The sequence below is a fragment of the Rosa chinensis genome, chromosome 4 (assembly GCF_002994745.2).
Source record: "Rosa chinensis cultivar Old Blush chromosome 4, RchiOBHm-V2, whole genome shotgun sequence".
NCBI classification, from domain to species: Eukaryota; Viridiplantae; Streptophyta; class Magnoliopsida; order Rosales; family Rosaceae; genus Rosa; species Rosa chinensis.
Window position 1 is genome coordinate 45,796,303 of NC_037091.1, and position 22,678 is coordinate 45,818,980.

The following is a 22,678-nucleotide window of genomic DNA, read 5'->3' on the forward strand; positions in this document are numbered from 1 at the left end:
ACATCAACCATATTGACCCCGGTGTCGGGAAAATGGTTCAAGTCTACTAGCGCTACCGCTGTTGACGGAGTTTCCACTTGCAGACTACCATTATTGAGCCATACCTGAATCTAATCCTTCAGTTTTACACAGTCAGCCGTGTTATGATTCTACAGGTTGTGGAATTTGCAGTACTTTTTTCCTTTCAGCTGATCTGGACGAGGGAAGGGTCCAAAATCCGTCTTCACCATCTTCGCGGCAATCATCTCATCTAAAATTTCATGTGCCTTATTGGCATCATATGTATATGCCGCAAACTCAGGTTTGGTGAAGGCTACAGATTTGAGCTTAACAAGTTCCTTAGATATTTTCAACTGCTTCAAGGCTAAGTTCTTCCTCCCCGTCAGCTTGATAGGAGCATTTTAATGCGACGTTTTAACTGTTATTTCCCTATATTTTCTGCATTATTTCCTTAATAAAACTCTGTTTAGGGAAGTTTCCATTCTTTGATTGGGAAAGTTCCTAATTGTAGAAAGTTTCCGTTTTGTAGTTTCTATTTTCCATTTTTAGAAAGTTTCCATTTTAGTTTAGGAAAGTTTCCATTTCTTATTTTAGAAAGCTTCTATTTTCAGGTCCTTGGAATAAATGAGCTGAAATGAGCTCATAAATGGAAAGATGAGCTAGTCAACGTGGGAGGGAGACAAGATGAGATACAAAGGGCTGCATAAATGAGTAGAAATGAGGCTTTCCTGTTTCAACCAGGAAACCCTATCCAGAAAAGGAAACCCTGCCAAAACAGGACTCTTGAGCCAACCAAGAATGGAAATCGAAATAATGAAGTGTCATGGCATGAGAGAAGCTTCATGAAGACTCTAGAAGATGACATGGCAAGAAGGTGACGAAAGAAGCCCAAGAACTCTCTAGAATAAATTGGATTTTCGGCAAAAATGGATGAAGGCCCAAAGAAGCTAGGGTTTTGTGATATTTTCGGATGCCTATTGTATTTTGCTGTCCAAAGCAAGGAGAGATTCAAGGAAGAGTTTTTAAAAAAGGAAAATACATTTTCCTTGGGGATTAAATTTGCCGTGAAATACCTAGAGGAAAACAAGGTGACAACTTGGGAATTAAGGTGATTGATTGAGAATTTCAAGTGGAATAAATCAAAGGAGATATTTGTGGGAGACTTAAGAGTTGTTGCCGTGAAATCCAAGAGGAAAAGAAGGAAAGCTACGTGGAAATTGTGATGGAAAATAAAAGACAAAGCCATGAGATTTTCTAGGGAGACTTTTAAGGAAGGAAAATATTCTTGGAGAGTTAATTTTGTGTGATGCCAACGTGAAAATCAGAATAATTTCAAGGAATTTCGGCAATTAAATATTAGGGAGGTATTTTAGAGAGTTTTGATTGGTTGGACCACATCACAAGGCTTACTTGGCATTCTACGATTGGTTGGACTACGTCACAAAGCTTACTTGGCGAATTTTCATTGGTGGAAGCTATGTGGAAATTTCTGATTGCTTTGTGAACCCTAGCCGTGCTCCTATATATACTCCCCTCTTTGACGTTGAGAAGGGTTCCAAACACTTTAGAAAAATTCAGAAAATACACATTGTTGCCGTGAGCTTCTCTCATCCTCTCCCCATCCTCTAGAGCAAGCCAGGGAATTCAAGCAAGGCCGAAGGGAGAAGAAGGAGCCGTGACCTATTCCTCCACCATCCACCATTGAAGACTTGCTTTCAAGCTTCAAGGATCCCAACGAAAATCATCCATTCTCATCTTCCATCCACGGTGTACTTCGACCTCTACTTTGTAACCTTTGTTTGAATTTCGTTGGTTTTGTTTTAGTTGACATTGATGTTTGAGCAAGGTTTTTAATTCTGAAATTTATAAAATTGAATGAGAATTTCGACTCCTATATTGTAATTCGTAGTTGCTTTTGTGAGAATTGTTTGATTAAATTTGCTTAATTGATATCTTTCGTATTTTAATCTTATGTGGTTCGAAACACTTAGGGTTTTTATATGAATGATGCTAGATTTAAGAACATGAATCAACTTTTTGCTTTGTGTAACTTGAATCGAAAGCTAGTAAAGGTTTTGGGCAAAAATCGAATTTAATTGAAGAGGATTGCAATTAGGTGGACTTTTTCATACTAAGTTGCACACTTGGGTTGATAGCCTTTCTATGTGTTTCATGCGTTAAACATGTTATGATTGTCTAGCTTTCTAGAGCTTGAATGCATGTTTGATAGGATTAGTCTTTGTGCTTTCACTTAGGTTAATTAGCATTGAAAAGTAAAATATGGGAAATTATTTGCTTTGAATATTTCACATGATCAACTCCCTTCTCATGACTTAGATGAACAATATTAGGGTTGAATCAAATTTGATTATAATTTTGGTTTTGGTCTTTGTTTCTCTCATTTCATCCTTGTATTTGTGTTTGTATAGTTTTCTTTGTTTTCTTTGCTTAATTTATTTCCGAAAACCAGAACCTAAATCCCCCTTTAATTTCGTAATTATGTATATACTTTATTTTATTTTTGTAAATAATATACTTTGTGTCTTTATTAATTGTTTAATTATCCTACATTGACAGGTGTACCCTCAATCCCCGGATTAGATCGATCCCTATTTATCATATACTAACGATGACATTTTCAGGGTTAAATTATGCGCTTGCTTTGAGCGTATCACAGCTCAAATTCGGAGACTTCAGTGTCCTCTTCATCATCTTCATCCTGGAAAACCTCTTCACCTTGATAATAGGGATCATAGGTGGCCGGTTGACAGTTCAGGGGGGCCACTGTGTTTTCCGGGCACGTAGGTACCTTTGGACGCATTCTTTCTCGCGTCGGTTTCTCTGAGGCTATGCTCAAAGCTTCCCACCTCTGTGATAAGCTCTCCCATTGATTGGATCATGCTGCCATGTTGCTTCTTTTGCTGGCGTGGTTCCAGACCTTTGATCGCCAACTTAACTAGTTCTTTCTCAGGCAATATCATACTTAGTTTGGCCTTTTGAATCTGAAAGCTTTGGAGATAAGCAACAGTAGACTCGGTGGGCTGTTGGGCCATCTGAGTGAGAAAAGCCAAGTCAACCTCAGGCTCGATAGCTCCAAAAGTTTCTCGGAAGAGCTTTTCCATTGCTGGGCAATCTGCCACTGATCTTGGTCGGAGCTTAGAAAACCATCTAAAAGCAGCTCCAGAAAGAGAAGTACCAAAGATCCTGCATTTGAGGATGTCATCATTTTGATACTAGCCACATTGCACCCTAAACCTGACCAGATGAGTTGCCGCATTCTCAGTATCCTCTGCTGAAAAAGTAGAAAATATGATATTTTTATAGCCTCTGGGGAAAGGAGCGAGCATTATATGCGGCGGAAAAGGCCCCTCATAAACTCCATCAAGGTGGGCCCTAGGGTTAGCCAATCTGATCATCTCCTCAACCTCTTTGCGTCTCACATAATCTGGGCTAGGAGGCGGAGGAATCGCCATAGTCTGGCGAGCAGTATGGAGAGGTGCGGCCTAGCTAGCGGTCGCTGTTCCTTCCTCCAGACAAATGGTCTGGGGAATAGCAGATTGTTGAAGAGTCACCGCCGATGTGGGCACATCCTTTACTAGAGCAGTTATCTTGATTGGATTGCATGCCTGGTCAATGCCACAATAATTTCCTGGAAGTTCCTGGTAAACATTCTCTGCCCCATCGCTGTCATATTGAGCAAACACGACAGGATCGGCAGGAGTGCCTTCGCCTAATTTCAAAGTTTTTCTTTTCTGCGTTGCCGGAGGTGTAGACTTCTCTTTACCACCAATCACCAGAGCTTTTTCCCTGTTTTTAGTGGACGAGGCAGTGACCGTTGCAGATGGCGTAACGGTGCTGCTGCTAGCCTTCTCACGGGCATTACGTGGTATATATTTACCAGAGCCTGAGGGTTGACCAAGCGAGCCAAGGATGGCACCAGGATCTCCTAAAGCCTTGTTCAGAACCTCTTTAGCCTGGTCCAATTCAGCTCTTTGCATGGCGACCTGGGTCGCGAGATTAGATCCCTCGTTGCGAAGAACCGCCAATTCTGACGTAATATGCTTGGCTTGGGTCGCGATGTCAGCAGAGATGTGTTTGTTATGATCGTTAATCATATCCACGAGCACCTTGTGGTTTTCTTGGTTCTGCTTGGTCATGTCGGCCAACTGCTCCCGGGTCTGCTGTGATTCTTGTTGGACTGATTTCTAAAGCTCATCCATGTTCTTTTGTTGTGCCGCCAAGACCTTTCTTGTCCTTTCGTTGTATGAAGTAGAATTCTGCTGAAAGATAGCAAGCCGTTCCTCTATGCTAGCATTCTCTGGGACAAGAATAGGCACATAGGGCTCAATCATCTCCGCGCCCCCGACTACTTGGGTGGTGTTGGACGTGTTGCCAGCCTCATTAGGCTGGACGACAGGGGTTTTATCACCCTCAGTAGCGGGCTGGGGAGTTCCGCCTTGTTCAGTTGACATGTCGGATGATTGCGGATTGAGTGAGAACCTTTCAGTCACCTGTTCGTCTGAAAGACCACGATAGTCTGCACGTGAGTGCGGCTTGTAACTGGAGGTCTTATGTTTAGGGCAGTTTACGTAAACCTTTTGGTAAGGGTTTGCGCTTGACTTCCCAATGGTTGCGATCGCGTCGCTATGTAAAGTCCCACTAGGCGTGCCAAAATGTTTGGCTCCAAAACCAGTCTGGGTGCAAACTGTCTCTTTTGAGTGCGCAGGCGTGCCAGCACCGTGGGGTGCAGTCGTCGGGGAATCCCTTGACTTGACTTCTTCTCAAACGCTGTGGACGAGGAGAGCACCAACCTCGTCACCAGGTTCTTTTCTCTGCCTTCCAGAAAAGGACTTCTTGCCTTACTGGTAAGAACTTGTGTTATGATCTCTTCGCGTCACTGAATCGATACTCAACGTTGTAGGTTGAGCAGAGCAATCACTAGGAAGTTTGGAGAAAGCACGGGTTTGCAAAAGCGTATCTTTAGCTTCGCTGGGTTGCGAGGGCGTTACCCTTGCTTCACTAGGTTGCAACTAGGTTGCAAGTAGGTTTGCTCCGGAGAGGCTTTGATAATCTGTGCGATTGATTGAGGAGTTGTTCTTTTTTCGCCCTTTAAACTTGGTATTTATATCTTAGGGTTTCGACTGTTCCTTACCATAGAAGGATTATTGATTGAAGTTTCCTATTCAATCTCCGCTACTTGATTCCAATAAGGACTCGTTTTCCTCATGAATTTCGGAATGAATGAAGCTGTAACCCAAATCCAAATAGGCTTATTTTTAGGCTACAGATATCGGCCCGCTATGCTTAACCCCTTAAAGGGATCTTGCCAAGAATAATTTTGGGCTCAAACAATATTGTTTAACATTCATATTAAATTCGGGCTTTCCCTTTAGGTTTGTGGTTAAGGCTTTAGCCTGCCCACAAGTTTGAAGGGTTCAAAAGCTAGTATGGTGATGGTGGTGAACTAGTGATGGTGCTGGTGGGTGTTGGTAACAACAACATGAACTTTTGGTCTAGTGAATTGGCCAATCCACAATCATTGGTGTGGTTCTACATCTACACGACACAAGTGGAATAACTTTTACAAGTAAAAAGTGTTTCATTCTTGTTTTTACAAGTATGGAGCATTCCATTTTTGTTCGGAGAAGTGAAATTCCAAAATTTGAAGGTATTAAAATTATCGAGTTTTTCCCCTCAGACGGGTCAAAACTTTCATGAACCGGACAGAATGATACCCAATCTTTCAAAGTGACCAAAATGGTACCTGAACTTTCAAAATGTGGCCAAATGGATACCTCCGTTAAATTTTCATCACTTTACCGTTATTTTCATACACGTGCCGCACACATGACTTAAAATTGAGGGCTATTTTGTCTTTTTATCTATCAGTAACCTAAAATGCTAGTCATTGTGATCAATCCCATTACAACGCATTAGCATCAATCCCTTTACAACGCATTAGCCGCAAACAGAGAGTGAGATCAAGAAGGGTCCCAAGCCAAGGATTTTTTTTTTCTTAAAAAGCTTCACAACCTGACTAGATTCGTTGTCTTTACTGAAAAGGAAGTAGATTCGTCTTCAAAATTGTCAAGGATGGCGAATATGTGGAGGTTCTTTAGGGAATCTGGACCAAGACCTCCTCAGGGTAAGTCTCGTGTACCATTCTACTTTCTTCAATGCACATGGGGTGTCTACAAATGTATTTGGGATGAGGCTTTTAGAATTGTTTCTTGTGAGGTGGTTTTAGGGTTTATCAAGTGGTTTTTGTTTTTGAATTTATCGAGTGGTCCTAGGGTTTATTAAATTGGTTTTGTAATTGAATTATAGTTGGTTCACCATGTATAGCTATAATTGTTTGTTTACTGGGATTTTTGTATTCTTATGTGGGGATGATGTCTGCTTTCCAATGCTCACATATGGCTTGATATGAATATTAATTGATCATAGGTTCTTTGTTCTTGTTTTTTAAAGAAAGCTGGGAATTTAATAACAAAAAATTGCAACCATGTGCCATAGTATATATAGGCTGGAGTTACATACTGCAAAAACCATCACAGCAGCCTTAGAGTTCGTAGCCTAAAGACAAAAGGGTTTATATTTTTTAAATATTTTTTTAGTAGTGAGAGCATTGAATACAAACCTAAAATTGGTTGGATTTGCTTGTGATTTGCAGATCAACATGAGTCTTTCACTATGGAGATTCATCATGGAGGTTACTTTGATTCAATGCCTGATGGGACAAAGAAATACAAGATAGCACGGTTGAACAAATTGGGTGGAGTATGCTACTTAGATGGCTTGGATGCTGATGAATTGGCATTGGTAGAATTCAATAATATTGCTTGGGAATTAGGTTATAGAGAGAAGCCTATCTCATACCATTACAAGCTTCCAGGAACATTAAGTTGTGAGGGTTGGGTTCCTATAAAAAATGATGCTGATGCTGTTGAGATGACAAAAATGATTCCAAGAAAAAAGAGACAAATTAGCATTTACATCACTGGTGGTGGAAAAAGGAAAAAGAAAGAAGCTGAAATGGATGATGAATGCCCAAGGTCATCTAACTGGTGTAATCCCTTGAATGATGTGGGGCCGAGAGATGAAGAAACTGTTGTTGAGGCAGCCCATCTGATTGGTAACCGAATTAATAGCTCTATGCTCCAGAAAAGGGTTACTAAAAACATCAAAGCAACCTATAAAGAAAAGGGAAAAGCAGTGCTCGTTGAAGAACCAAAAGAGCATAAATGTACCAAGAAGAGGGGGAGAAAACCTCAAGGTAAAACCTACAATACCATAACCAAAGAGCATAAGTCCTATGAGAAGGTTGATGATTCAAGCTCTGGTGACTCTGATTTCTATATTGATAGTGACTATGAGCAGACTAAAGGTGACGATGACATAGATTTTGATGAAAATGTCACAAATCCAAGCACAATTGAGGAATATGAGGAGATGGGATTTATGGGAGTATGCTCTGATGATGAAGACAATAGTGATGAGTTTGCTAGTTGGGATGGATCTGAAACAGAAGAGGGTGAAGATGGTAATCCTCTTCCCAAGATATCATCTAAGAATCCAAAAACCAAGGCCTGGAATAGAGCTGTTGATCTAGATACTCCAAATTTCTGTGTCGGACAAGCTTTTACGAATTCAGAAGTCTTGAAGGAAGCTGTGAGAGAGTATTGTATTGTTTATCAGAGAGGATTGTGGTTCCAAAAGAACAGCAAGATTAAGATTGAGGTACGATGTCAGTGGGGGTGTCCTTTTTGGCTTTATGCTTCAAGAATCAACAAGGAGGATCCCACCATGTACATTAAGACTCTGAGGCAAGCTCATAAGTGTCATGTAATTCAAAAAAGCCATCATCTAAACTGCAACAGGGTTGCTAGAGAAGTTCAAGAAGATCTCATGGTTGATACCGAATGGTCAAGGACCGGTATTCAAAACAGAATTCAGAAGAAGTACAAGCTAGATGTCTCTGTGAAAACTATATATAGAGGGAAACTGGCAGCCAAAAGAATGAATGAAGGCCACTACTTGCAGCAATACAATAAGCTTGCATCGTACAGGAAAGAATTGCTGAGGAGCAATCCAGGTATGGCATCATTACTGAAATTATATTTCCTTTTTTCTGTACAGAATTTGAAGTTGTTTTCTTCTAAGAAATTGCAGAGATCATCTCAAATGATATTTCAAAGTTGGAATCTTCTGAAAATGATTTTTATAGAAACAGTTATAATTTTTCAAAGTTGCATGTCTGCTGCAGGATTTTCTGAAAACATGTACAGCATCGCTTTTACATTTTTTTATTTCCATCTTCTGTACAGAATTTGAAGTTGCTTTCTTCTGAGAATATGTAGAGGACATCTCAAGTGGTATTCCAGAGTTGGAATCTTCTGAAAATGATTTTTATAGAAACAGTTATAATTTTTCAAAGTTGCATGTCTGCTGCAGGATTTTCTAAAATCATGTACAGCATCGCTTTTACGTTTTTTTATTTCTATTTTCTGTACAGAATTTGAAGTTGCTTTCTTCTGAGAATATGTAGAGGACATCTCAAGTGGTATTCCAGAGTTGGAATCTTCTGAAAATGATTTTTATAGAAACAGTTATAATTTTTCAAAGTTGCATGTCTGCTGCAGGATTTTCTGAAATCATGTACAGCATTGCTTTTACGTTTTTTTATTTCCATTTTCTGTACAGAATTTGAAGTTGCTTTCTTCTGGGAATATGTAGAGGACATATCAAGTGGTATTCCAGAGTTGGAATCTTCAGAAAATGATTTTTATAGAACCAGTTATAATTTTTCAAAGTGACAGATCTGCTGCATGATTTTCTGAATGCAGCAGACTTTTACGTTCTTGTATTTCATTTATGCTTCTATTCTTTAATACAAGTAATAATTTTAAATAATCTTATTTACAACGTGACACTAGGGTCAACTGTTGAAATCAAGACACAAATGGATGGTGAGGTTAGAAGATTTCATAGAATGTACGTATGCCTAGCTGCTTGCAAGGAGGGATGGATCAAGGGTTGTAGGCCTCTAATAGGGTTGGATGGCTGTCATATCAAAGGCCAACATCCAGGGCAGATACTTTGTGCAGTGGGCATAGATGCAAATAATGGAATTTTTCCGATTGCTTATTCAGTGGTTGAGGTTGAAAACACTGAAACTTGGAAATGGTTCTTGGAGTATCTCATATGGGATTTGAAGATGGAAAATCCCATGTCATATACTTTTATCACGGATAAACAAAAGGGCCTAGGGATTGCCATAGCTGATTTGATGCTGGGAGCAGAGCATAGACATTGCGTTAGACATTTGTACAAAAATTTCAAGTGCAAGCATCCTGGTGAAGGACTCAAGCAGACTTTATGGAATGCAGCAAGGTCCACCACACATATATGGTTCAATAGAAACATGGAAGCAATGGAGAAGCAATCAGATGGGGCTAGGAAATGGTTTGAAGACAAGCCACCAGAACAGTGGAGTAGGTCACATTTTAGAACCACTTCTAAATGTGATATCCTCCTAAACAATTTGTGTGAATCGTGGAATGCTTCTCTAGTTAGGCATAGGGATAAACCGATTTTGACCGTGATGGAAGGGATGAGGATGGATTCCATGACAAGAATGGCTAACAGAAGGGTTGCAAGCACAAGATGGACCAATATGGTTGGCCCTCGAATTGCAAAAATTATTGAGAAGATTGGCAAAAGAACTCATGAATATAGAGCACACATGTCTGGGGATTTTTGTACCAAGTGACTGGAGGCATGTATGGGAACAAGCATGCTGTTGACTTAGGCATGCACACATGCACATGCAGGAGGTGGCAATTAAGTGGAATTCCTTGTGTCCATGCAACATGTGCTATATTTGCAAAGAAACTGGAACCTAGCCTGTTTGTGGACAATTATTTGTTACCCTCTACTTATCTTGATGCATATAATCCTATCATCTACCCTATTGCTGGAGATGATGATTGGGAGCCGGTGGACTACCCAATTGCTCCTCCACCATACAAGAAACAAGCAGGGAGGCCTAAAATGAAGAGAATCAAAGAACCTGGAGAGGGAAAAGCACCACCTGCCCCTGATGCAAGCAAGATGTCTAGAAACCTTTATGGAACAAAGATGACTTGTATGATATGTAAGCAGAAGGGACACAACAAGAGAAGTTTCCCAACCATTAAGAATCAATCTGTAAGTATAATCGTTTTATTTCCAATTTCAAAATCTATACCTAAAGTATACGAATTATATATAATTTATGTTGATTGTATATATGCAGCAACAGGGTGAAGGAAGCTCTAAGGGCAACAAAGCACCAAAGAAGCAGCATGTTTGCCCTTTGTATACACACACACACACACATTTATACATTTATATATATATATATATATATATATACCCTTTGTACAACTGAGCTTACCATTGTTCTTGTCTGATGTTTTTGGTACGCACGGCACCCACCACTTCAAAATCTAATCTTTCCTTCATTTGGTTTAGTATTCTGCCTTTTATGTTCACTATTTGATATGGGTCATGTTCTTTACAGTGAAACTGATGATCTTTGTGTGCTTTTGCATCTTTGGTTTGGTGGGTTGTGATTTTCAGATTGTGTATTTTAGTGGGTTGCTCTGTATATGTCTGTTTCACTGATGAATTCGTCACAGTCAATTAATCTAGCCTTGGTACTTTGGTAGTGTTGAATTTTGGATATATATATATATATATATATATGTATTATACATGTGTGTTTATTAATTGACTCTTATCAATTACATGTGTATCTATCCATCAGATAGTTAATTCATGTGTATATATGCTTTGTGGTGCTCACATGTAGGCAAAGAGAACGACTGCTCCAAAAGGACCTAGGAATGTCCTAAAACAAATTATCACATCAAGGAGGGCATGGAAGAAGAGGAAAGAAGCTGGGGAAACCAAGTCAACTAGGATTGCCCAAGCTTCATCTTCACAAAGAGAGCATCGAGCAACAGAGATTGCCTCTTGTACATCATCACAGAATGTGCAGCAGCCAAGTTCACAATTTATGGAGCATAGTCAAACTTCCTCAGAATGGGCAAGCGTTTGAAGATGATGAAATTTATGTGAATTGATGTTTTAATGTTGGCTGACATTAAGCAAACATTTTATGCTTAATTTTTGGTTTTGTTGTCAGCATATTGAAATGTATTTTGTTATGTTTATTGTGGCAGACAATTATGCCTTGCTTAATTATGTTTGGATATTATTTGGTATTTAGTACTTATTAAACTATGTTATGCTTTTGGGGATATGGAACTACGATATAGTATTTTAGCAGAAGGTATTATGTGATCGGAATGTTTGGATTAAGCACATGGCATTTGAACAAATTTTGAGACTTTCATATCATATTATGAAACATTGATCTTTGATTGATCGTAACCTGATTATTTGCATAAAACATGTTCAGTTGTATAGAAAATAGGTACATGATTATTCTCAGGAAAAAGGGAAGAAGAAGAGGAAAAAAAAAAAAGATATATGTTTGGCGGGAATATTTGGAGGGAAAATTAGAGGTAGACTATGAGAGAGGGTGGAAATATATCAGATCATAAATTTAGGGGTATTATGGTCTTTTTACCTTAATTTTCAGTCACATGGGCTACACTAACGGTAAAGTGACGAAAATTTAACGGAGGTATCCATATGGTCACATTTTGAAACTTCAGGTACCATTTTGGTTACTTTGAAAGATTGGGTATCATTCTGTCCGGTTCATGAAAGTTTTGACCCGTCTGAGGGGAAAAACTCTAAAATTATCTCACTGAAAAGACACAACACACATAATTTACGATCTAATAACTTTTAATTCTCAAGTACATTGAAACCCCGAAACACATAATTTTTTAAAAAATAATTCTTTGTTTTTTCTTATACGGTCTTTTATAAGCTGATTAATGACTCTTAACTCCACTCTAGCTCCTCATCTTTGACCAAAACTCCAAAAGTCTCAATTCTCAAACACCCAGACTCGCAGTAAAACTACTAAAACCGGCACCTGTGACCAACCCACCTCACCTGAACAGTGAGTTCTGAAACTCCTCTAAATTTGCTCTTGAAAAGAAACTCATCATTGTTCCCAACTCTACTTGACTTCTCTTCATTCTCCAATCATCTGAAACATGGTTGAAGCAGTTCCATTTGGCACTGCAGCTGACATACTCATCAAGCTCGGGTCTTCCACTTTCCGGGAGCTCGGGCTCGTCTACGGCGTCAACAAGGAAATGAAGAAGCTTGAGAACACTCTCTCCACCATCAAAGCTGTTCTCTTAGACGCAGAGGAGAAGCAAGAGAAGAGCCATCTGGTGCAGGACTGGATCAGGAAGCTCAGCGAGGTTGTGTACGAGGCCGATGATTTGTTGGATGCATTCGAAACCAAAGCTAGGCAGCATGAGAATCATCAGGTGCGTGAGTTCTTTTCAAAGACACTTGCTTTTAGATACAAGATGGGTCGAAAACTGAGAGAAACTAGAGAGAGATTGGATGAGATTGCAGGGGATATTTCAAAGTTCAACTTCAGGGATAGGTCTTTGACAATCTCAGATATTGGGATTGAGATGAATAATAAGAGAGAAGAGACGCATTCGTTTATGGTGGAGTCGGCTGTAATTGGAAGAAAGAGAGAGAAGGAGGAAATGGTTAAGTTTTTGATATTCCCACCAAGTACTCAAGAAAATGTGTCTGTGACTGCCATTGTTGGTATTGGGGGACTTGGGAAGACCACCCTTGCTAAAATGTTGTATAATGATGATAGGGTAGTGAACTATTTTGAGATTAAGATGTGGGTGTGGGCGTATGGAAGTTTTGATTTATATTCAGTTGCGGAGAAAATTTTGAGATCTATTGCTACGAATGAACTAGAAGATTCGGAGTTTTATTACCAGCGTATTGTGCTGCAGAAACAGTTTCTTATGGAGGAGTTGCAGATTCTGCTTCGGAAGAAATTGGATGGGAAGCGCTACCTCCTTGTTCTGGATGATGTGTGGAATGTGAAGCGCGAAAGTTGGCTTCAGCTGAATGATTTGTTGAAAGGTGGTGCCAAGGGGAGTAAGATTGTTGTGACAACTCGTAGCACGAAAGTTACCGCGCTTATGGATGTTGATTCCCCTTTTGTGTTGCAAGATCTATCTGAGGAAGAGAGTTGGACATTGTTTAAGCAACTGGCTTTTAAAGATGGAAGGGAGGAGGAGCATCCGGAGTTGGTGCCAATAGGAAGAAGAATTGTGAAGAAATGCCGAGGTGTTCCTCTTGCAATAAGGACTCTAGGAAGCATGATGAGATACAAACCTAATGAAAGAGAGTGGATTTCGATTCAAAATACAGAGATCTGGGAGTTACCAAAAGAGGAGAATGATGTTTTGAAGATACTGAAGTTAAGCTATGATCACATGCCAATTTATTTGAAACAATGCTTCTCCTACTGCGCATTGTTCCCCAAGGGAAATGAAGTTGAGAAAAAAATGTTGGTCGAACTTTGGATAGCTCAGGGTTACATTCACCTTCCTGGTAAAGAGAGGAACTTAGAAGAAATTGGTGACCTGTATTTCAAGGAATTGATAGAGAGATCATTATTTCAAGAGGTCAAGAAAGATGCCAATGGAAATGTAATTAGTTGTCATATGCATGATCTTATACACGATCTTTCACGGGCAGTTGCAGGATCTGAATGCTCAATTTGCAGTGTTGATGTTGGAGATATATCTGAAAGAGTTCATCATGTTTCATTTAGTTGTTATCTGCCTTCTTCATGGGAAGTTCCGATAGCGTTGCTCAAGGCAAAGAAGACTAGGACATTTATTCTACCACTTCAGGATCAAGCATATAGAATTTCCAGTCACAATACAATCATTTCAAACTTGAGGCGCTTACGTGTGTTAGATCTGCATAACCTAAGAATTGATGAGCTTTCAAATTCCATAGGCAAGTTGACCCATCTTAGGTACCTTGACCTCTCTGGTAATGTTAGTATGACAGCACTCCCTGCTTCTATAAGCAATCTGCAGAATCTACAGACGCTTAAACTCAACAGGTGCTACAGACTTGAACAACTACCTAGAGATATTGGAAAGATGATCAGCCTTAGACATCTTGAGATCACTGGGTGCCGCAAATTGAATCACATGCCACCTGGGCTGGGAAAGTTGGTATCTCTTCAGACATTACCGTTATTCATCTTGGGCAGGAAAGCTCTCTTTTCCGGTGTGAGTGGTGGAATAGATGAGTTGAGTGGCTTGAACTGTCTTAAAGGAGTGCTTCATGTTGCCCATCTTGAACATGTTGACAATGTCACAATAGATTCAAGGAGTTCAAATTTGAGCAGCAAGCAATATCTTGAATCCTTAAAACTAATTTGGTCCAGAGATGACGACAGTGAAAGTAATGAAGATCACATGGTGTTGGAAGGCCTTCAGCCCCATCAAAATTTGAAAGTACTGCATATAGCTGGGTATTGCGGTGTTCAATTCCCCAACTGGCTGATGAACAACGCTGCATCGTCTCTTCCAAGTCTAGTTGAGCTCACCATTGAGGGCTGTCTCAGATGCCAGCATCTTCCACCACTGGATCAACTGCCTTCTCTTAAGTTTCTCAAACTATATTCTCTAAGTTGCCTCGAGCACATTAACAACAGTTACTCATCTCCCTCTTGTAGTTTGGTTGGGGGAGGAAGAGAGCCTTTGTTTTTTCCATCATTGAAAGAGCTCACACTTTATGACTTGCCACTCTTGAAGGAGTGGCAAACCTGCAGTGATCAAGATGGGACAACAACAATGCCAAAGCAGCAGCAGCTTTCATTTCCTTCCCTCACCAAATTGACTATCGTGGACGCCCCTAACTTAATGTCCATGCCGATGCTTCCACTAGTTGAAGAATTGCTTATGGACACCGTCTCTGAGAAGTTGTTGCAGTCCATGTTGATGACAGCAGCCTCAGAAAGCCAAACAAGCTCTTCCTCCCTTGCTAGATTGAAATTTCTGATCATCAAATCATGCAATGATCTGGTCTCTTTCCCTGAAGATAGGATAAATAACCTCACTTCTCTTGAGCTCCTAAAGATTATAGATTGTGGAAACTTCACATCCCTACCACATAATCTGCACTGTGAATACGTACTTAGTAATTAAGGTATTATTATTTTGCTTGTATTACAACTCTCTCCGGCCTAGTTCTTTTTTTTTTCATCCTGATACAAGAAAAGAAAAACTAAAGCGAAAAGCCACGAACACAACCCCGCCTAGTTAATCTTAAATGGAATTCTGGGAACATAGAAACGGGGAGACAAGAAAACTACACTGGAGGGTTAGATCCATGCAAGGGTCATCATGGGCTGGGCTAGGGTCGGGTCGGCCCTAGTTAAAGTCAACAAAACTTAGGGCCGGTAGGGTCGGACCGGGGCTTAAATATGCTAACCCAATATGCTAACCTTTACCTGTCCGAAAGGGCCGAGCCGCTAGGGTTGGGTCGGTCGGCCTTCTGAATAGGGCGAAAGAGGGCCGAAAATGGCCTTATTTTGTTTAGGGTTAAATATTGTTTACTCTCTAAACTTTCAGGGAAAAAACAGTTCAGTCCATCAATTTTCAATTTCACATGTTTACTCCCTCATTTCTCAATTTTGGACCAATAGGTCCATTCCGTTATTCTCCGTCCAAAAATTCTGTTAAATTGCTGACGTGGCAGTCCTTCTACAGTAAAATGTCTATTCTACCCTCACTTACCTTTTTTTTTTTTTCTTTTTTTTTTCAATTTATTCTTTTTTTGTTTTTATTTATTCTTTATCTTTTTTTTTTTTTCTTCTGTTTATCTCCTCCCCTCCCCTCCCTATCGCCACAGCACTTCAACCCCATCCTCGCCACTGCCACCGCCACTTCACTTCAACCCCAATCTATGCTTCTCTTCTCTCCTTTCCCCCAACAAAGGTACTCTCCCTCTACACACAATTTCTGCACATCCAAGAACATATCAAAACTCCAAGATACAAAAACAGAACGTTATAGAAAAACACTGCGAGCTTGGCAAAACCCAGGTAAAAAAGAACGTTGGAGAAGCCTTCGTGCTCGCCCTCCCCTGGCTCGAGCCCTGTGGCCAGCGATCTCTCTCTCTCTCTCTCTCTCTCTCTCTCTCTCTCTCTCCAAATCCCCAAATTTGAAAAACTCAAAACCTCCTCTCCCTGCTTATGCAAAATCAAGCTCACCAACTCGATCCCCCCACCAGTTCTCCGCTGTCCCTCTCATCATCGACCACGACACCACCAGCTCCCACTCCCACTCCCTCAACGCCTGCTTCAACCTCACCAAACCCCAAATCGAAACCCAGCCTCCAAGCGCCCTAGCCTCTCCATCTCGATCTACACCGCTAGCTGCGGCCTCAACTCCGCCAAGCTCCTGGGCCGGGTCACCTGCGCCCCGTGGTGTACCAGCTGTTCATGGCCGCCAAAACCATCGCTGATTTGCTGAGCTTATTGCCGGTGAAGGAGAAGACGGGGAGGGTGGCGAGGTCGACATTTATGGTTAGGGGTTTGGGGGATTTGAGGGAATTGGGTCTGAGGGTGGCGGAGAGGGGTTTGTGGGAGGAGGTGATGAAGATTGAGCAAGTGAAGGAGAGTGATGAGGGATAACTTGTGTTCGAGAGAGAGAGAGAGAGAGAGAGAGAGTTGGAAGAAGAGGTAAACAATAGGGAAAAAAAAATATATATATATATATATATATATTAATTAAGAAAAAGAAAAAAGATGAACCGAGGATATGATAAACTTTTTGATGCAAAATAATCGCCACGTCAGCAATATAATGGAGTTTTTGGACGGAGGGTAACGGAATAGACCTATTGGTCTAAAATTGAGAGATGAGGGAGTAAACGTGTGAAATACTGAAATTAAAAAGGGAGGGACTGAATTGTTTTTTCCCTGAAGGTTCACGGAGAAAATAGTATTTAACCCTTTTGTTTAACAAAAAGAAATACATTATTTTTTTTTCCTCAAAATGTAGCTCAATGGTTATATAGGTAATACAAAACTCATTGTTCTTTTGTTGATATACAAAGCTCAATGTTATAAGTTAATTCCAATATATATATATATATATATATATATATATATATATAATTTTAGAATTAACTTATAACATTTATAAATATTAATTAAGATGGTTATATTCAATTAACTATGTCCCAAAATAATGCTTTTCTTCTTCAACACCAAAGCTTCTATAGATTAGCAACAAATGGTATTTCCATTGGGAAGGAAAATTAAGATTTCTACTATTGTTAAAAAGCATGAGAGCTCTCGCTCTCTCTTCTCTACGGTGGCTGCCAACCCCAGGGTTGTGTCTTTCGATCAATGATGGTGCTCATGGTACCTGGCTGTCGAGTTCTCCGAACTCGTGGATCTCCTCTGTCCAACCTCTTGGTTGTTGCACCAGATCTCGTCGATCCATCGATGGGTTTTCATCACCACTAATTGGCGTGATGTGGCTTGTACTCCGGCAGGTCGCAGAAGGAGGCTGCTACTTCATGTATTGGTGGATCCAAATCGACTTTGGGATCCCGGATCCGTGGGGTAGACTCCACAACAATCTTTGGGTCGGCAAAGAGATTTGGGTTGCAGCGAGATTGCCTCTGAGTTGTTCTGGCGATGTATGGAACGGTCAGACCCTTCCTGGCATCCACGTTTTAGCTTCTGATGGATAGAGGCAAAGGCACAGTGTTTGGACTATGTAGGGTTTTGTTGGAGGTAACACGATCAGATCCTTTGGCGGTGGGATTCCCGATCGAGAATCTGCCATGCTATGTCGGCGGCGCGGGGTTGCAGTTTGGCAGAGCGGGGACGCGGCTAAGGTGTGACTGTAATGGGCAATGATGCAGTTTTTAGGCCTATCACGATGGTTCTCTTCTCTTTCCAACACTAGGACTTCCAGTCGGCGGGGCAGCGATGCCCTACAGAGGTGGAATGGCGGATCCGAGTGGTTGGATGCTGGAGGATGTGGCGCCGCGGAGTAATGGGTGGCGGCAAGTTGCAGCGTGTTTGGGTGCCTACTGGTTTGGGTGCCCAGAATAGATTATGCCGGGCTTGGATCACTGTGATTTGGGCCTTTGCTTTGTCTCTAATGGTCTTGTTGCGGGCTGTGATTATTAGGCCCATTTACCATTGGGCTCGCTTTTGGGATCATGGGGGAGTCCTCTCTCCGCAGGGGGGTTCTGGTTACTCTCTAGATATGTTAGGATGGATTTCTTCTTTACTCCTAATATTGTCTTGGTTACTTTGGTTACTAGCACGTATTCCTAGGGTATTTACATTTAGGTTGCTGTATGGTAGCCTAGCATGGCTTGATTTTGACATGGCCCTTACGGGCAGGTCATGAATTGTAATTACCTACTTTTGATTATTAAAAGGCTTGACGTCCTTCTCTCAAAAAAAAAAAGAAAAAAAAAAGGGAAATGATCATTTACCCAATTTTGGAGTTAATTAACCCCACTTGCTCAAACACTCTAAAAGATTGTCCACTTACTCAAACACTTTAAGAGATTATTTCCCTAATACCTAATTAATTCTTTTTTTAATTATTTTTTATTATTTTTGGGACTTTTTTGCCCTCTCCTTCTTTCTCACTTAGAGAGAGAAGTCATCGGAGACCTTGCCGGACTCCGGTGACCAGTGGCCTGCTGCCGACTCCGGCGACCGGTTACCAAAATCTCGAATCCGGCTACCGAACTGGTGATCGGATTCTGGTGTCTGAATTTATTGCCCCCTAATAATACCCAGTAACCATATTATTGCCCCCCAATAATCATATTATTGCCTCCTCATAATTATATTATTGCCCCCAATAATCATATTATTACCCTCTAATAATCATATTATTTCCCTCAAGTGAATTGTATAAACACCCAAAGCCAAAAAAATACATCTCTCCAAATGCATTGTCGTCTATACGAAACTTAAAGAGGACTACTTCCCACCATTTCAAAACCCTAATCATTTCCCCTTTTTCTCTCATTCTTTGGCCAGTTCGCCGACCAACCCCCTGCAAACCATTAATGACAGAAGACGAGACCGCCGCAACAACACCACCACAGATGGAAGAAGAACATAAGGCAACAACCGTGCAACCACCGTGGGAAGAAGAAGAGGAGGACGCATCCCTGATCCGACCCGAATCAGAAGAAGAAAAGGCATTCCAAACCGAATCCGACATAGCAACTATCCAAGCCGTATCAGAAGAAGAGAACACGCAACCACAGATCGGAGAAGAAGAAGAACCACCGGTGGCTGAAGAAGACGATGCAACCATGACCTGATCCGAATCCGGTGAAGAGAACGCAGTCGGTCCAACCCCGACACCGATCGCATCCACCGCCGCCACCACCACCGCAGCCCCTCCCCGGAGTCGCGGAAGTGTGAGCGGCGCGAGTTGACGGTGGAGGACGAGAAGGACCGGCAGAAGGTGGTTCAGAGAGAGAGAGAGAGAGAACAATATTGTCAATAGATATTAGATTGGGTCAATGGGGTTAAAAAAACTCTTAGTGGAGTAATGGGCAATTTTTAGACTAAAATTGGGTAAGTGGTCACGGCCAAAAAAAAAAAACTATCTCCCAAAATTAATTGTTGTTTAACAAAAGAAAAAAAAACTAAAGAAAATTCCTAAGCTTTAATCAATTACAAAGAAAGAGATAAGTTGCATGTTATAGAAAAAAGAGAAATATATTTAAAAAATAGAAAATAATTAGGGCTTAATTGGGCGGGTTTATAGGGTCAGATAGGGCTTGGCCCTAACAAGCTCAAACTGGCCGGGCCAAAGGGCCGAGCCAGGTTTCATTTGCATGACCCATACCCTACCCTATTTGAGAAAGAGTCGGGTTAACCCGCCTTAAAGCTAGGACCGAGTCAGGCTTTAGCCCTACGGGCTAGGCGGGCTTAGGGCAGGTTTAGGGCCGAAGGGCCAAATGATGACCCCTAGATCCATGTGTTTATTATTAGAGTTAATTAGATTAAAGTCCAAAATTTAGACCTCATATTAATACCTACATCTTAGGTATATAAGTATTCGATATTTCTATACCTACATCTTAGGTATATTGAATGTCATAGAAATGTATTTAGTGTATATCTGAAAATTATTCATTGATGAATTGTAGATTATGGAATTTGAATTTGAAATTTAACATTGAGCTGAAATTGTGATTCAATTAGTGAATTTAGAATTATTTACCTTATTTGGTTCTAAGGGTAAAATTGACTATTAAAAAAAATAAATGGACCGCAATTAACAAGAAAATATGTACGGACTACATCCAACTTTTATATAACAAAAAGGACTTGGAGCAAAATATCTAATTAGATTAAAGTCCAAAATTTAGACCTCATATTAATTGTAATCCGCATCGATTTTTCTTGTTAATGGCGGTCCAATGACTCAGTTGCCACCTCGGATTTATTTCCTTTTCCATCTTGCTGACTCAATCCTCATTAATTTTTTTTTTGCATGACTAATATGCCCATATTGAATGTCTTTGCACATAAAATGAAAGAATTAATCATATTAAAATTAGCAATCTGATTAGTAATATAATATCATATTTGATGTGTATCTTTCTTAAATTATTCTTATTGATCCGGTATAAAATCATGGAATTGATATGACATTGAATACTATATTTATTGTAAATCATCCTAAAATTATTCTAATTTAAAAGATGTCTTCTATAAGTTAAGAATCTTTTCTAAAGCAATTTTTTGATAATGTTTTTCTTCAACACCAAAGCTTCTCTGGTTATGGCTCTTGTTCATAATGTCAAGTTTTATATGAACGTCGTTCTCTTTCTTTAACATTAAGCTTTCTTGGTCAAGCTATTTTCTTATCGGCCCTATACGATTGTGATCCTTTTCATGTAAATCATTCCATGGATGGTAGCTATTCTTCTTTTTCTTCTTCATTTTTTTTTTTAACATTTCTTTCTTAACTTACCTTTAACCTAGAAAGGAACATGTGTGTGTGTGTGTATTTTGTTGGTTGATTAACCACTATTGTTACCTTATTCTAAGGTAAATATTATGCAATTTTTTGTAGTAGATGTATTAAAAGCTCAAAAGTTCATCATTTCAGTATACCTCATATATAGGTAGTTCTTCTTCTTCTACTAATCATCTCTTTTTTCCTCTCCTTCTGTCATGCATCTTCTTTCCAACACACAATTCTCATTTTTTTTCTCTAGCTCGAATCTATATTTTTTGTCTGGCTTCTTCCTTCTTAGTTCATTTTTTCAAGTCTTATTAACGTGACTTCTTCAATTCGCAATTACCTTTATTATAAACTTGATCAGAATTTTTTGCTTACTTTTGATATAGAATCAATTATGGTGTTATAGGTAAGATTTGTCCTAGAATTTGATTAGACATTTTTGTTTCTCATTTACATGCCTTATGTATAGGTAAAAATTCACAAGTTTCTCAATATCTCTATATCTAAGATCCTCTCATTATCTCCCACTTTCTCTTTCACACTTTTTATCTTTTAATTAGGTATAGGTTCTATATGCACATATTTGTACCTTTTGCTTAGATTGGTAATATATTCTATATATATATATATATATATATATATATATATATATATATATTCTGCTTCGTATGTCTAGGTAGGTCAAATCTCATACAACTTTAAATACCTACTATACAGATACAATTGAAGCAATAATGTTTGAATTTTTGTTCTGATGTTTTTCATCCTATAGTATAGGTATATAAGTATTCGATATTTCTATACCTACATCTTAGGTATATTGAATGTCATAGAAATGTATTTAGTGTATATCTGAAAATTATTCATTGATGAATTGTAGATTATGGAATTTGAATTTGAAATTTAACATTGAGCTGAAATTGTGATTCAATTAGTGAATTTAGAATTATTTACCTTATTTGGTTCTAAGGGTAAAATTGACTATTAAAAAAAATAAATGGACCGCAATTAACAAGAAAATATGTACGGACTACATCCAACTTTTATATAACAAAAAGGACTTGGATCAAAATATCTCTATTTATTAATCAATCTGGTTCTTTGTTGTTGAGTAATGTGCATGGAGAGTCCATATATTTGACCCTTTTAGCCAATTTTGTGTTTGGGGTGTACCTCATGTCCCTAAGTTTACCTTTGTAGAAGATTTTGTTCTAAATGTGTTTCATTTCATACGTATTGGTTTAACACCAAATCGACATAAATAACTAAATAACTCTTTCTTTATGGAAACTACAGTCACCGAATCTTTTCACCTAATCATAGAGGCTGAAATGAAGTTGTTCTTGAGAATTTCAAGTAACAGACAAGAGATATGTTGAAAATAGAACTAATGTGAAACCAATCAACTAGTTCTCCGAACATTCTTGTATATACTGTGATGCAAGTTCACATACAACAAATATGTAATCTTAGCCGTCCATATGTGAATTCAGTTATTTAGCATTCAAAACCGTCTAATCTCAGTGGTACGTGAAGATACACGACGTGTATCGAATAACTTGAGCTATTTTTCAACTTAAACCCTAAGGTGTCACATTTGACAAAATATAACGTAGACTAATGTCTACGAAAACGGCGTCGTAGGGGTGTTATATAAGTTTATAATAGAC

At 39.5% G+C, this 22,678-nt stretch overlaps 2 protein-coding genes across 2 annotated transcripts; both read left to right on the top strand.

Annotated features, from left to right (window-relative positions):
• The first annotated feature begins 6,093 nt into the window (after nucleotides 1-6,093).
• LOC112195847 lies at nucleotides 6,094-11,439 on the top strand. Its single transcript, XM_024336065.2, has 4 exons — nucleotides 6,094-6,145; nucleotides 6,674-8,095; nucleotides 8,937-10,209; nucleotides 10,856-11,439. Exons 1-3 carry the CDS (start codon nucleotides 6,094-6,096, stop codon nucleotides 9,770-9,772), a joined length of 2,310 nt encoding a protein of 769 aa, XP_024191833.2. The 3' UTR covers nucleotides 9,773-10,209; nucleotides 10,856-11,439.
• Nucleotides 11,440-12,179: 740 nt separating this feature from the next.
• Nucleotides 12,180-15,179, top strand: LOC112199410 (putative disease resistance protein RGA3). The gene has a single exon (XM_024340433.1). It carries the CDS (start codon nucleotides 12,180-12,182, stop codon nucleotides 15,177-15,179), a length of 3,000 nt encoding a protein of 999 aa, XP_024196201.1.
• Nucleotides 15,180-22,678: the final 7,499 nt, after the last annotated feature.

Excerpts from the sequence above, each read along its gene's own strand:
- LOC112199410 (XM_024340433.1), top strand. The coding sequence starts at position 12,180 with ATGGTTGAAGCAGTTCCATTTGGCACTGCAGCTGACATACTCATCAAG.
- LOC112195847 (XM_024336065.2), top strand. The coding sequence starts at position 6,094 with ATGGCGAATATGTGGAGGTTCTTTAGGGAATCTGGACCAAGACCTCCT. Across the intron at positions 6,146-6,673 it reads TGGACCAAGACCTCCTCAGG|ATCAACATGAGTCTTTCACT; the intron begins GTAAGTCTCGTG and ends TGTGATTTGCAG. Across the intron at positions 8,096-8,936 it reads ATTGCTGAGGAGCAATCCAG|GGTCAACTGTTGAAATCAAG; the intron begins GTATGGCATCAT and ends ACGTGACACTAG.